Source organism: Phalacrocorax carbo, chromosome Z, assembly GCF_963921805.1.
Source record: "Phalacrocorax carbo chromosome Z, bPhaCar2.1, whole genome shotgun sequence".
In the NCBI taxonomy this organism is placed as follows: Eukaryota; Metazoa; Chordata; class Aves; order Suliformes; family Phalacrocoracidae; genus Phalacrocorax; species Phalacrocorax carbo.
The window spans coordinates 44,511,690-44,524,386 of NC_087548.1; the positions used below are offsets into that span (position 1 = coordinate 44,511,690).

General features: G+C 40.4%; 2 protein-coding genes across 18 annotated transcripts in view; one reads left to right on the forward strand and one right to left on the reverse strand.

Moving 5' to 3' along the window:
• Window positions 1–11,985, forward strand: part of NAA35 (N-alpha-acetyltransferase 35, NatC auxiliary subunit) — a 37,417-nt gene extending 25,432 nt beyond the window's left edge. For all 6 annotated transcript variants that reach the window (XM_064438117.1, XM_064438116.1, XM_064438113.1 and 3 more), the window contains 3 exons: window positions 841–963; window positions 2,084–2,164; window positions 3,812–11,985. In XM_064438117.1, the coding sequence (XP_064294187.1) occupies window positions 841–963; window positions 2,084–2,164; window positions 3,812–3,871 (264 nt within the window). In that variant the 3' untranslated portion in view covers window positions 3,872–11,985. The remainder of the gene's footprint in view (window positions 1–840; window positions 964–2,083; window positions 2,165–3,811) is intronic.
• Window positions 5,652–12,697, reverse strand: part of GOLM1 (golgi membrane protein 1) — a 37,188-nt gene continuing 30,142 nt past the window's right edge. For 6 of the 12 annotated variants that reach the window (XM_064438124.1, XM_064438119.1, XM_064438121.1 and 3 more), the window contains 4 exons: window positions 12,015–12,129; window positions 10,497–10,781; window positions 8,432–8,539; window positions 5,652–8,142 (listed from right to left, as the gene is read on the reverse strand). In XM_064438124.1, coding sequence (XP_064294194.1) covers window positions 8,078–8,142; window positions 8,432–8,539; window positions 10,497–10,781; window positions 12,015–12,129 — 573 coding nt within the window. In that variant the 3' untranslated portion in view covers window positions 5,652–8,077. The remainder of the gene's footprint in view (window positions 8,143–8,431; window positions 8,540–10,496; window positions 10,782–12,014; window positions 12,130–12,697) is intronic. The other 6 variants (XM_064438123.1, XM_064438126.1, XM_064438127.1 and 3 more) reach the window with 4 other exon arrangements.

The window sequence follows — 12,697 nt, forward strand, 5'->3', positions numbered from 1 at the left end:
ATGCAGTATTTCAGATGTTACAGCACAAACATTGAGTATGGGGTGATAACCTCCCTTGATCTGTTGCTTGTATAGTCCCATATGAGGCTTATCTGATTTGTATTAAGAGCACCTTGTTGGCTTGTATTCAGCTTGGTGATCACAGAAACCCTGCTACTCACCCACCCGGTTATTGGCTTCTATTGATTTGTGGGGTTGTTCTGCCTCAGGTGCAGAAATTTGGATGTTTCTTGTTGAACTTAGACTACTGGTGGCCAGACTAAGTTTGTAAAGGTTTGTCTGAAGTGAAACTACTACTTTGTATGCCAGTCACTCTCCCTAATTTGGTGTTACAGTCATGGTGGAAATCCAGATTATCACGGCTTCTTCCTTGTCACTTCTTTTTAATCCCTAATCTGGGGGAAAAACAGTTGAAAGTATAAAAATCATTAAAAAATATATAAAATGAAGTTTGGAACAGTTTCAGTATCTCACTTGCTGTACAGTTGATTTGAGTAAACAATGTAATATACTTTTTTTTCCTCCTATTTTTTTTCCTCTAATTTCATACACTGCTGCGTGGCACTGGTAAAGCAAATGAATGACAAGTCGTTCAGGAGAGGGATTGTTTTATAAAGAGCATGAGGAGTTCATTGCATTTTGTGGCACTAAAATCATCGCTAAGCAGCCTATTGCTGCTTGGTATTTGTGATTTTTAAATAAATGTTTTCATCTTCAGTATTTATTCTTAAAAACTTAGGTTAAGTAACTTTTTTCTTGAATATATAGTAACATATTTTCATTTAAGGTGATAAAAATACAACTTTTTAGCAACTGATTTTATTTTCTGTAACGTACTAGGAAATGTCTGATCTAAATAAGTACAGCCCACCTCCTCAGTCATCAGATCTCTACATGGCAGCTAGCAAACACTTCCAGCAAGCAAAAATGATTCTTGAGAATATTCCTAATCCAGACTATGAGGTAAGACTGAAATACTGGGAAAGGGAGTATTTCCTTGTAATAGAGTAAGTGTGTGTTTTCAGCTGGGTCTGCTTGAGACTGAAAGCGTACTTTGTTAAAATGCTGAGCAAAGCGAGTCCTTTGATGAAGGAGTGGAAAGAGGAGGGTGGTGTCATCTTGCATGGCATATCTCAATACATTAGAGGATGTAACTGGGGTTGTGCTCACTGTTACAAAACCTCTCCCTGCTGAGTATCGTAGAGGCTAGGTAGCAACTTAGTTCATTCTTGCACATTGCCTTCTGGCCCTTTTCTAGAAGCATGTCAGTTTTAACAAGAAGGTGACACATGCCTGCCTCGCTCACCTGGAACCTGGTAATTCACATGTACTCCTGAGAGGTGGGAAAAATAGGTTTAAATGTCATCAGGCTGAAAAGAGGATTGAGCCTGGCACTTGTTTCCTGGAGCAGTTTTCTCAGCACTGGGCTGTAAACACGGGTAGGAATGTCTCCCTCTTTGTCCATAGTCTTAAAAACTAAGTGCCTGTGACTGTATTGTGGAGAAAGGAGGATGCTTATTCTGTCACATCTGAATGGGTTAAGAACAGTTATGGGATTAGGTCCTCCTGAGAATTCAGGAATCCCTGCCTCTTTTTGAATCATGGTGGTACTCACACATGAGCCATCTGATAAGGCTAACAGCGTAGGTAGAGGTAGTTTGAGTGTGCTTAGAGCACTCCATGCAAAAAGCCACCAGTTTGGTACTTGACTTTCCACTTCTTGTCATGTTCAGATCGCGGGTGGCGGGGCGGGGGTAGAAGCCTAGAGTCTGTCTAAACCTTTATGTGGATGAGTGCCTCAGAACTTGCCATAGTTTAACAATTTTTGAACATAGGCATGGAGAGTAGTAGTTTCTATGGTCTGTTGAATTAAAAATGTGACTCCTAAAATAAATACCCCCTTCATTAAATTTCATTAATTTAGCTGCTATACTTCAAATCCAGAACCCCCTGATCTCTGTTAAACTGCAACTGTAAGATGACTGCTGTATTGTTAGAGTATGTGAGCATTTGAGTATTATCTTTGAAATAATTTTGAGACCATATGCTTTCACTTGAGAACTTCTTGCTGTTTTCTGTTTAGGTCAATCGAATCTTAAAAGTTGCTAAACCCAATATTGTGGTCATGAAGCTGCTGGCAGGAGGCCACAAAAAGGACTCTAAGGTAAGAAAATGCCAGTTGAATGGAATGTGAAATGCAGTATTACACACAATACTACTGCAGGTGTCTTACAGCTGAATGAGTAGATTCAGGGCATGGTTACCCTAACTCCTAAAAGACCTGGAAAAGTAACTTTACCCATTTTTCCATGGAGATAGTTTGTTGTAGTTGTTTAAATATGGAAAACTCTAATTTCCAAAAGTTTTAGAAAAAAAATTGGGAAGTGCACGTGAGACATGTACAAATATGGGTATTCTTCCAGAGCGGGAAGAAGTAAATGGTAGCAGGAAATAGGATCATGATCAGTGGTGCAGAGTCTGGCTGGAGGCCTGTTAACTAGTGGTGCCCCCAGGGGTCTGTGCTGGGTCCAGTCCTGTTCAATATAGTCATCAGTGACCTGGTCGGAGGGATAGAGTGTAACCTCAGCAAGTTTGCTGATGATACAAAACTGGGAGGAGTGACTGATACACCAGAAGGCTGTGCTGCCATCCAGCAAGACCCGGACAGGCTGGAGAGTTGGGCTGAGGGGAACCTCGTGAAATTCAGCAAGAGCAAGTGTAAGGTCCTGCACCTGGGGAGGAACAACCCCGCGCACCAGTACAGCTTGGGGGTTGACCTGCTGGAAATCTGCTCTGCCCAGAAGGACCTGGGAGTGCTGGTGGGCAGCAGGTTCACCACAATCTAGCACTGTGCCCTTGTGGCCAAGAAGGCCAACAATATTCTGGGGTGCATTAAAAGGAATGTGGCCAGCAGGTCAAGGGAGGTTATCCTCCCCATCTGCTCTGCGCTGGTGAGGCCACATCTGGAGTACTGCATCCAGTTCTGGGCTCCCCAGTTCAAGAAAGACAGGGAACCACTGGACACAGTCCAGCAGAGAGCTAGCAAGATGATCAGGGCACTGGAGCATCTCCCTTATGAGGAAAGGCTGAGAGACTTGCGTTTGTTCAGCCTGGAGAAGAGAAGACTGAGGGGGGGATTTCATCAATGCTTATAAATATCTGAAGGGTGGGTGTCAAGAGGAAGGGGCAGGGCTCTTTTCAGTGGTGCCCAACAGTAGGGCAAGGGGCAATGGGCTCAGGCTGGACACAGGAAGTTCCACCTGAGTATGAGGAAAAACTCCTTTCCTGTGAGGGTGCCAGAGCAGTGGCACAGGCTGCCCAGGGAGGTTGTGGAGTCTCCTTCCCTGGAGACATTCAAAACCCACCTGGTTGCATTCCTGTGCCCCCTGCTCTGGGTGTGCCTGCTCAAACAGGGGGGGTTGGATAAGATGATCTCTAGAGGTCCCTTCCAACCTCTACCATTCTGTGATTCCATATCAGCAGTTTATGTGAACTCAATATGAATGAGTGCTGGCTGTCAGAATTAGCAGGTGCCACCTGGGTCAGCAGGAGGCAGGGGCCTTCAGACTTCCTGCAGAAGGCTAGGCATGGGAAAACAAAGGAGCACACTGAAGGGGCACACCAGTGCTCTACAGCTTCATGCCCGTTACTACTGGAGGATGATTGGCATATCCAGAACTATTAATTGAAATAGGGTGGGTTTTTTTTTCCAATCTTTTGCTCTATAAAAGTTTTATCTAGAGGGTATCCCTATTTTGAGTATTAAATTCAGTAGTACTGCTGTCTAATGTTTGGCATCTTTTCTTTCTAGGTTCCTCCAGAATTTGACTTCTCTCCTCATAAATATTTTCCAGTTGTAAAGCTTGTTTGAAAGATGAGATTATTGTTAGGATACTGGAAGCATCATCCTGTATCAGACGCCAGCTGTAGGATGGAATATCTAGTGCTGTAGCCAGACTGAGAGGGATCTCCAGGATAAAAGTACTGTTATGTGGAATACTTATAGTTTGTCTTCTTTATGTGATCTGAATGACAACTGCTGTTTTAAAATGGTTTGTATAAATTTGTTTCATGGTGAAGATGACTTTAATTCTGCATTGTTGAAGAATTTTAATCTGCGTTGTTGAAGAATGTTGTACCTTAATTGATTTTATTACAGATTTAATCAAAAATCATTGTTGTGAATGATCTCTGACAGAAAATGGTGGTTTGGGGATTTAGTAACGCTTGGAACTGAACAAAAATAATACAGTAGAGCCTCATTTCTGGTATGCACAACTGAGCTACTGAAATTCTGCTTTGAGCAAAGCCAGTTGGAGAGATAGTGAGTTTCCATATTTTTGCCTAAATTGCATCAAACTTGCTCACTTTGGAAGTAGAAAGACAGTTCTTTTCTTGCCAAGTCCTGCAAGCTAGAACAATCTTTACAGAAATTAAGAGCAGATGAAAAGTATTCATTTAGCTTGTACTGCACTGAATTTGGTAATTTTTGTTCAATTGTCTAGGAGTTATTTTATCTCAGATGTAGAAGTCCTTGAAGAGAGTGAGAAATGGAGTAAGTTAGTTGCAGTTTATTCCTTTGCCAGTATTCTTCATAGTACTGGAGAACTGTGTAGCTAACACCAAATAGGAACACAAGACATGCGGAGTAGTTACAATACTTTCCTCAACTTTATTTCAGTCTGGTGGTTACTTTGCCATTGCAAAGGAGGGATTGCTAATTTGATCCATTGCTCAGTCAGCTCTTGCATGAACTTCATTCTTGTTTTCACTGCAGTGCTGCTGCTGAATCCTACTGCCTTCTGAATGGTTGATGTAGGTAGAAATCCCAAACAGTAAGAGCCCAAACCTACCCTTTCCTTCCTGGAACAGTTCTTCCTCCTGTGCTTCTAGATGTGAAATAATAGGCGTAAGCTATTGTGCTGAGCAACCCTTCTGCTAAAGGAGGAGAAAAAAGTTAAGAAGCTGACTTGCTCTTTGATAAACCATACTGCCAAGTCTGACCTGGGCCAGAAAAGCAAATCCTCCAGGTTTGACTGCATTGAACAGGATGATTCTTCATTTTGGTGCAAAATGGCTTACTCTGTAGTGATGAAGTGAAGTCCCTCTTGACCATGCAAGGCACTTGTGTTTCTCCCAGCATATAGTTGCACTGTGGAGTAACACCACTTTAACTCCATCACCTAAGCAGCAGCCCTGCTGAGCTAGAGCCAGAAAACAATGAAGAAACCCTGAAGTGGAACACCCACTTAGACAGGCTTTTCCTGGTTTCTCTGCTAAGGAGGTTGCATATCATTTTACATGTTTCCTTATTGTCATGATTAATATACTTGAATGCTTCTGTAAAGGAATGAAAATCCTGGAAAATGTAGTTGTAAAGATGACAAAGAGGTTCTAGTGCAGGACACTGAGAATTCATCTGGCTTTTGCTGCCTTCTTGTAAACAATTGCAAAGATCTTTCCTGACTTAAAAATCTTGAACTATATGACAGCAGCTTGAAGAACAGCCTTTGGTATTTCTCCAAAGGAAGCAGTAAGTAAAAGAAAAAATAAGTTCCACATCATTTATGGAACCAGGAAAACAGGAATGATAATCTTTCCCATTTTCATTAACATTAGGACTAGATGAACTGTACAGAATAAGGTGAATACACAGTAGAGAAGATTGTTTTTATTTTAAAATGCTTATCTAAAATGGATCAAGCTTAATTTTTTAAAAAAATCAAGGACAAGTGTTAATTTAAACCCCACATGATTACAGCAAAGCAGCTTTTCCTGCCTCATGCAACTAAAAATTTTAGTGATAGACAATACTGTGTAAACCACAGTTCCAAATGAATCTCGTTTTATTCAACTGAAAGTCCTTCAATTTTAAAACTCTATATAGTAGACACACAGGCCCCTTGTCTACTAGAAATCTACCTCCCTAGTTACATTCCTGTAGCACTTGAAGCCATTGAGAATAAGACTGCATTCCTTCATGCATTTGAACGTTGCTCTTACGAGGTTTTCGGGCCCCCAGCTGTCAGAAGTGTGTGTTTTGTACAAAGGTGGTCCTGTTTATAGAAAGGACAACATCTAGCTGGCTAGAGAAGCCCAGTCAGGTTTGGGTACTATATAGAAATAACAGCCAAAACAATTTTTTAAAAAAGAATTCTCTGGCACTATATGAATTACCTTAAGGATTTTGTTTGTTTACAGAGTAAGTCCTAAGAAAATGCCCCTTTTACTCAGAATGTGTAAACATTTTGATGTTAAAACATGGCATTATTTGCAAAAAATAACTTAAAAGCCCAAGTTTCCCAATACTTGACAGTTAGAAGAGATGCTCATCCTCCTTTTCTCTCCTGCTTACAGGCATTTATTTTCTCTGCTATACTGACTGTAGTAGCCCAGACCAGTGTGAGTCTGACTTAAATGGCAAAAAAAGAGTAACCAAGAACTCAGTAATGGAAGTTGGTGCTTTCCTTAGAAAAATGCAAGTTAGAGTGGCAAGTCTATCACTGACCTGTTTACGTATTTAGGCTTAATAGGCATCATTTGACTTGAGCTCTGCCTTTCACTTGATGACAGCTGATACTGTCTTCACACACAAGAACTGACCTTCCACTTCCATATTTAGGCATCTTAAGGTACAGGAGTTGTAAACTAGTACACTGAGGAATGACACACCACAAAAGTAGCTACAAATGAATACAAAGCTAAGACATTTGTATTTTCTTAAACGTAATTGCTGGTTAGTTGGTAATTAGCTGGTTAGTCATGTCTGTCTGTCTGCTCCCATGATGTCTTAACGGAGGTCAGTTTGTCCTCAAAGATTGCTCCAGACACAGGTGTCAGCCTTGAGGACAGACACAATCTTCACACCAGCTGGCTACACACAGTGCAGGCTGTGTTGCAGTTAAGGATGCCTTTGTGGTAGCACAGGGTATTTCTAGGTTATCGCCAGTAAACTAGTTTCTAGTTTACATTCAACATGTTACAGAAAAGACAGAGACTACGGAACATTAACAACATGATACATTGTGCATAACATAGGACTTCACAACAACTAGTGGGAGACATTGAGACATCTGGTAAATGCATAGTCTGGTTTACTTCCTCCAGAAGTCCGGCAGAGATTAGTCACTTTGAACAGTTGAGATTGCTGTTTTTACAAAGCAAGCATTTGCCTTTCTACATTTTAGCAGAATATAGTGGCTGGGTGGAGTGAAGGGTAGTCATAGCACACCATTTCAGATGGCTTCTGTCATGAAATGTTCAGGAGTTTGAATTTTTACACTGAACTAGCACAAGTTAGTGGTAGCTGAACCATACTGATCTTGTGAACAGGACTCCAACAGAGCTTTCAGAAAAATCTTCCTGCTAATCTCTTAATGAGAACACGCTGTTGTCAGAGTCCTTCCCCCCGCCCTGCCCTAAAAGGCAAGAACACAACCAGCACATTGTTTCAGCCTGGTTACAGATAGCATAAGCTAGCAATTTCATTTAGAAGGCCTAGGAAAATGTATCATGCTGCATAGCGTCTGAAGACTACTACCATCATGCTTGCTGGCTTTATCTACATTGCAGTAACAAGGTGCGAGAACAGGCACTAGGGTAGACTGCAGCATGGTCCATCTTCCATCCTTCCCATGTTTTGTTAAGGTAAGTTAGCTCTTCTTAAGCTCTTCTTACAACTAAGCTGGGGGTTGCTCTACTGCATTGCTCAGGGGAGAGAGTTCTCTGCCAAGGATGGATCTTTCTCATCTACCACCAGTCAGCACATGTTATTATTGTAGTATGACCATACAAGTTAGCTGACTTCAAAGTTACTATAACTGGTTTCAATATTGTAATTGGTAGGAAGGAAGGAGTCATCGCAGATGTCAAGCTGCTTTAAAACAAGTCTCCAGAGATTTAATATTATTTTTTTCACCACTGAAACAGTACTAAAACTTCACAAGAAAATACTACTTCATTTGGGCCCTTATTGAAGCCTTGAGAAGATAATCAAAATGTTCTCAGATCACTTTGCTCTCATTGTTCCTGCATTGATATGAAGAGGTGATCAAGTTGCATCATGAACCTCCTTTGTTCACAGCCTCTGTCGTTCTTCACCTTGCTCAGATAAGTGGTTCTTCAGATCTTCAGGGTTTTGAACTAGGAAAAGAAAAAGGTACAGAGATCTCTTTATGAGGCAGAAGGGACAGTTCTTCATCTAGAACGCAGCGCAAGAAATTTTGAAAGGCTGTGAAGTACTGTATAGTGAAGCTACAGATACTGTCCCCACCACCAGGTGTTAAACAGTACCTTCAGTGATGCTACACAGAAAATAGGTCACACTGTCAGCTCAAAGAACAGACAAATTAGCTAGCTGTATCTGCTACAGGATGCCAGTCACATATTGCAAAATTTTCAGCATGTGGCACTCAAGGTAAAACTTTTTTACCATTTTCAATCCCTGCAAGTGCTGCTTGCTTGTCCGTTTCTGATTCAGCTTCATTCTCATCTAAATTGTAATCAACATCCTTGTCCTGGTTCAGTGCTTCATGTTCTACTTTGTTTGGAAAAATGTTAGACATAATTAGTTTTATGCTATACCATACGGTCATCTCCACAAGAAACAGTTACTGTAACAGTCTTCCAGAGAATTTACTTTGCTGCTGAATGAATTGCTGTTTAGAGTAGGTTTTCATATTATTTTTCCTTTTGAACTGTTAAATTTCAAAGCAGCTTTTGCTGTAATTCTTTTCTAAAGGACTAGATAGAAGAATCTTCTAGTATTTGGAAAGTCTAATAAAATTCATTCAGCACTAGACGGACAGAACGGAAAAGCGTTAAACATTTTCAGAATACACTAAACGACAGCCGAAGGAAGTGTAAAGCTTGGCTGTGGTGTTGCTTTTAAATGTATTGCCACCACCACTAAATCATAACTCAGCTTGCCCCCTTCTCATTTTAGTTTGCCATATTCACAGCTTTCTGCCTGATGGACATCAAAAAACAAAGTATTTTATGATATGCTAACTTTACACAAAAGTGCTTTTCCATAAGAGATTTTCTTCACCCAGTGATTAATTAATCTCAAGTAATTTTTATCAACTATCTTAAGATTTCTTTCTATAAAGAGCTCAGAAGTAAATGGAAAGATTATTTCTGACTGCCAAACTACTTACCCTTACTTTTCAGTTAACCACCCAGAAAATAATGGCAAAGAGGTATAAGCATACCCCAGTTAAGAGAGATCAGAGTCTCTGGTTCTGAACGTTCCCAAGTCAAGTCCTCCAATTACTAACTGGCTTAGAGACCGGCTTGAAAATTTTTAGCTTGATGTTGTCCATGTGCAGACCATCGCATAAAATAGATTTTTACAGTTATAGACCTGAAGGTCTCAAACTTTTAAAATAAGCTTTTATTTGAAAGAGAGACAATGCTCAGAGAATGCAAAGGAAATCTTCTACCTTAGTTCCTTTGGCTACAAGGAACCGATGCAGTAAGGCGTGGTATTTTTGTTGAACCATCAAGCCTGAAGAACATCCTGCTAGTCCTTCCATCTTGGAGAAACTCTGACCTTTCACAGGCTACATGGCAGAGTTTTTTCTTGTGCTAACTGTTGGATGAGGTTTTTTACCTAATCTTTCTGCTATGTATTCCCATTAAAATGGAAGCAATCTAGGTAAATCACATATTCACATCTCTGGGGTACAGCCTGCTCTGGCCAGCATCTTTTTGGAGCAGCTAGAATATATTACCTTAGCAATGCAGATGAGACTATTTATCCCTGTCAAGTTATCAACAGTGCTAACATCATGATTCTCTGAATGCGTTACTCAAAAAGCATAAACAGCATTTTTTGTGGGCATCAATTCCTGCTCTGCCTGCCACAAGGATTCCTCTTGATTACTCTGTCTGGGCTACTGGGGCCACCTGAGGCTGAGTTCCTCAAGACAGACAGAGCGACATCTAGATTGCAGTCAGGTTTAGGCAAGACATCAGTACTCTGCTGCTCGGTGCTGTGGAGACATGTAGTGCAGGGCCACAGGTGGTAGATGCCAGAAACTGGCACCTTTGCAACATCTGATCTGCAGCTCTGCAGACTCACAATAAGAAACTTTAGATACCTGAAGTCTTAGGTCAACTTTTATTTATGCTAGCTTATTTTGAAATAGGGAGAGCTAGCACTTACACATTGACACTATAAAAATATCTGCAAAACATCAATACATCTCATTGTTTTCAAATATGTCATGTTCTTATAAAGCCTAAATACCAAAAAGTTTCAGGGGTAATTTCCCCAAATGCCTTGTAGAGCCAATGGAGAGACAGGAAGGCTCCCTCTTTACCCACTGACTGCAGAAGACTGCCAGGAACTGACCAGCCTTGGACATCTCACAAAAACCTTTAAGAAAGCTCGTACTGGGTCCAGCCAGCTGCCACCACTGTTGCAGAAATTATGCCCTATTCCATGCTTTCGTTTCTTGGCTGTTCGAAGCAATATGTGATGTGCTACCAACCAGCCTTTCCGAGGGGCAAGTCATCTTCCTTAGCATTGTAATTTAGGAGCTGCTCCCTCTCAGTTTCCTCACTAGCAGCCTGCTCTGCTGCCAGCTGTAATGCATCTTGCCCTGCTACATGTCTTTCATCTTCAGATGGATTCAGCTCCTTCTCTGACTCGAGTGGCATCTCCTTATGATCTGCAGCAGCCTTTAGTAAGTCCTGGGGGGTTTTCAGTTCACTAGAAAGCTTCTCTTCTGCCTTAGGCTCCTGTTCTCTGATGTCAGCCAGCCCATTCATTCTTTCTGTGAACAATAAAAATGATTCTAAATAAAAAACCTAATGCCTTTCAGTGGTGGCAGTTAAACCCAGTTAAAAACCTTTAATAAATACTGCTTTATCTTCCACATTCAATGTTTTTCCTCTGAAAGAACATCTTTCAACCACATCAGTTCTGAAGAGAAAGGCAAAGACAACCCATGTTTTTCCTACTGGGAACAGCTAAAGGATGAGTCTTGTAGAGTTGACTGTGGCATTGTTTAGCGCCTGGAGATTCATGCTTCTACCTACTTAAAACTTTGATATGTGAGTTAATAAGTTGTGCAGGTGAAACAGTAATTTAAATTAAAAACTGCAGTGTACTACAATAAAACTGATGTGGTGTTCAAGAGTAGCTCAGGACAAAGTAGTCACATGGGGAGATTTGCAAGTAAATCAAGCCTTTTCACGTTTTGAAATATGAAGAGGAAGTACAGGAGGGCTATTACTTTTAGCAGACATTACTGTGTCTTTTTTCCTGTTTATCTGTATTTTTAGCTAAAAAAAAAACATCATAAATGTTGCCTGAATAAACTATATATAGATGTTGTCTTCAGTTGCTAGCTCTCTAAAATAAGAGTTGCATACTCCTCTAAGACTGTAATTTAAGATAGCATGCAAGAATAATTAAATAAGAAATTGAATTTCTATCAGGCACAGTACTACGCAAGACTGATGCCATAGGACACATCCATTCACATTAATAGTTTCTGAGAGTTTAGTGCCAAAAGCAAACATTAGGTTAACTAATCTGATCTCCTGCATATAATTTCCCTTACTTGCATTTTGCAACACATAGGAAGCATGGATGTGTGTGTTTAAAGCTAACTTTCAGCTATTCCGTAGGGTGGGGTAGCAGGCTAGATGTATCAATCTTAGGAAGAACACAAATTTTAAATGTGCTTGAAAGTTATTGCTTCCAGAAGCAGGATATTTTCCTCTGTATTAAATGAGGCATAGAACTCCCGCATTGTAAATATTTGTATTTTCCTTTACATGCAACATGTCAATTACAACAAAACTGGACCAGTAGAAACGCTAGTAATAAAAATGCTTGAATAGATACTATACCTCTCCACAGCTGGAAAACTTATTATAGTTAAGTGTACTAGTGTTGCTTTTTCCATCTTAATCTTGTGTATGAAAAATGTTTTTTTAAATGTTCAGTTAAATTACAAATGTTCTCTACCAGTTGCTGGTAAGACTGATTTCCATCTCACCTTTAGTCTGCAGCAGGTCTATCTTTTTTACTGTAGGTACTGCTTTAGGTACATCTTCATTGTGTTTCTGCTGTTCTAAGTCGGCCTGCTTCAAGGCTGGCAGCTGAGTATTAACCTGTGAAGTGAATGTACACAGATAAGCATTGGTCTGTATAACTACTAGATCTGGAAAGGGAAGTGGAAGTCAGATAAAAATTCGGTAGGGGAAAAAATCCTAACACACTTGGAAATTTTTGGACTGCACTTTTTAATTGGTGATGGAAGCACCATACAACCTTGAATATGCAGTGATGTTTCTATATAACAGCACACTACATCAAGAGAATTTAACAAACCTTCTTTAATCTAACTGCAGCTAACCTGAGGTTACTGTCTCAATGTCTCAGAAGAAATACTCCCTGTTATTCTCTGAGGGTCACAGAACTGTAATGCCACACGTTTCTCCACTGTTGCCCTGCTACCTTGTCAGGGTCAGCACAGCAGAAAAACAGACGGCATTAACTACTCTTAGTAACCTACAGGGACAGGTAAACCGAGTTTGGGCATAATAAAACTTCAGTTAAGCAAACCTGTAGAGACCTGGTCTAAAACCATGTCAAATGCAGGATTATGAGAAGAAAAACATAAATCAACCAGCTAGACAACAGTATCTGTTTAACATGATGGAGCTTACTTAAGAATGT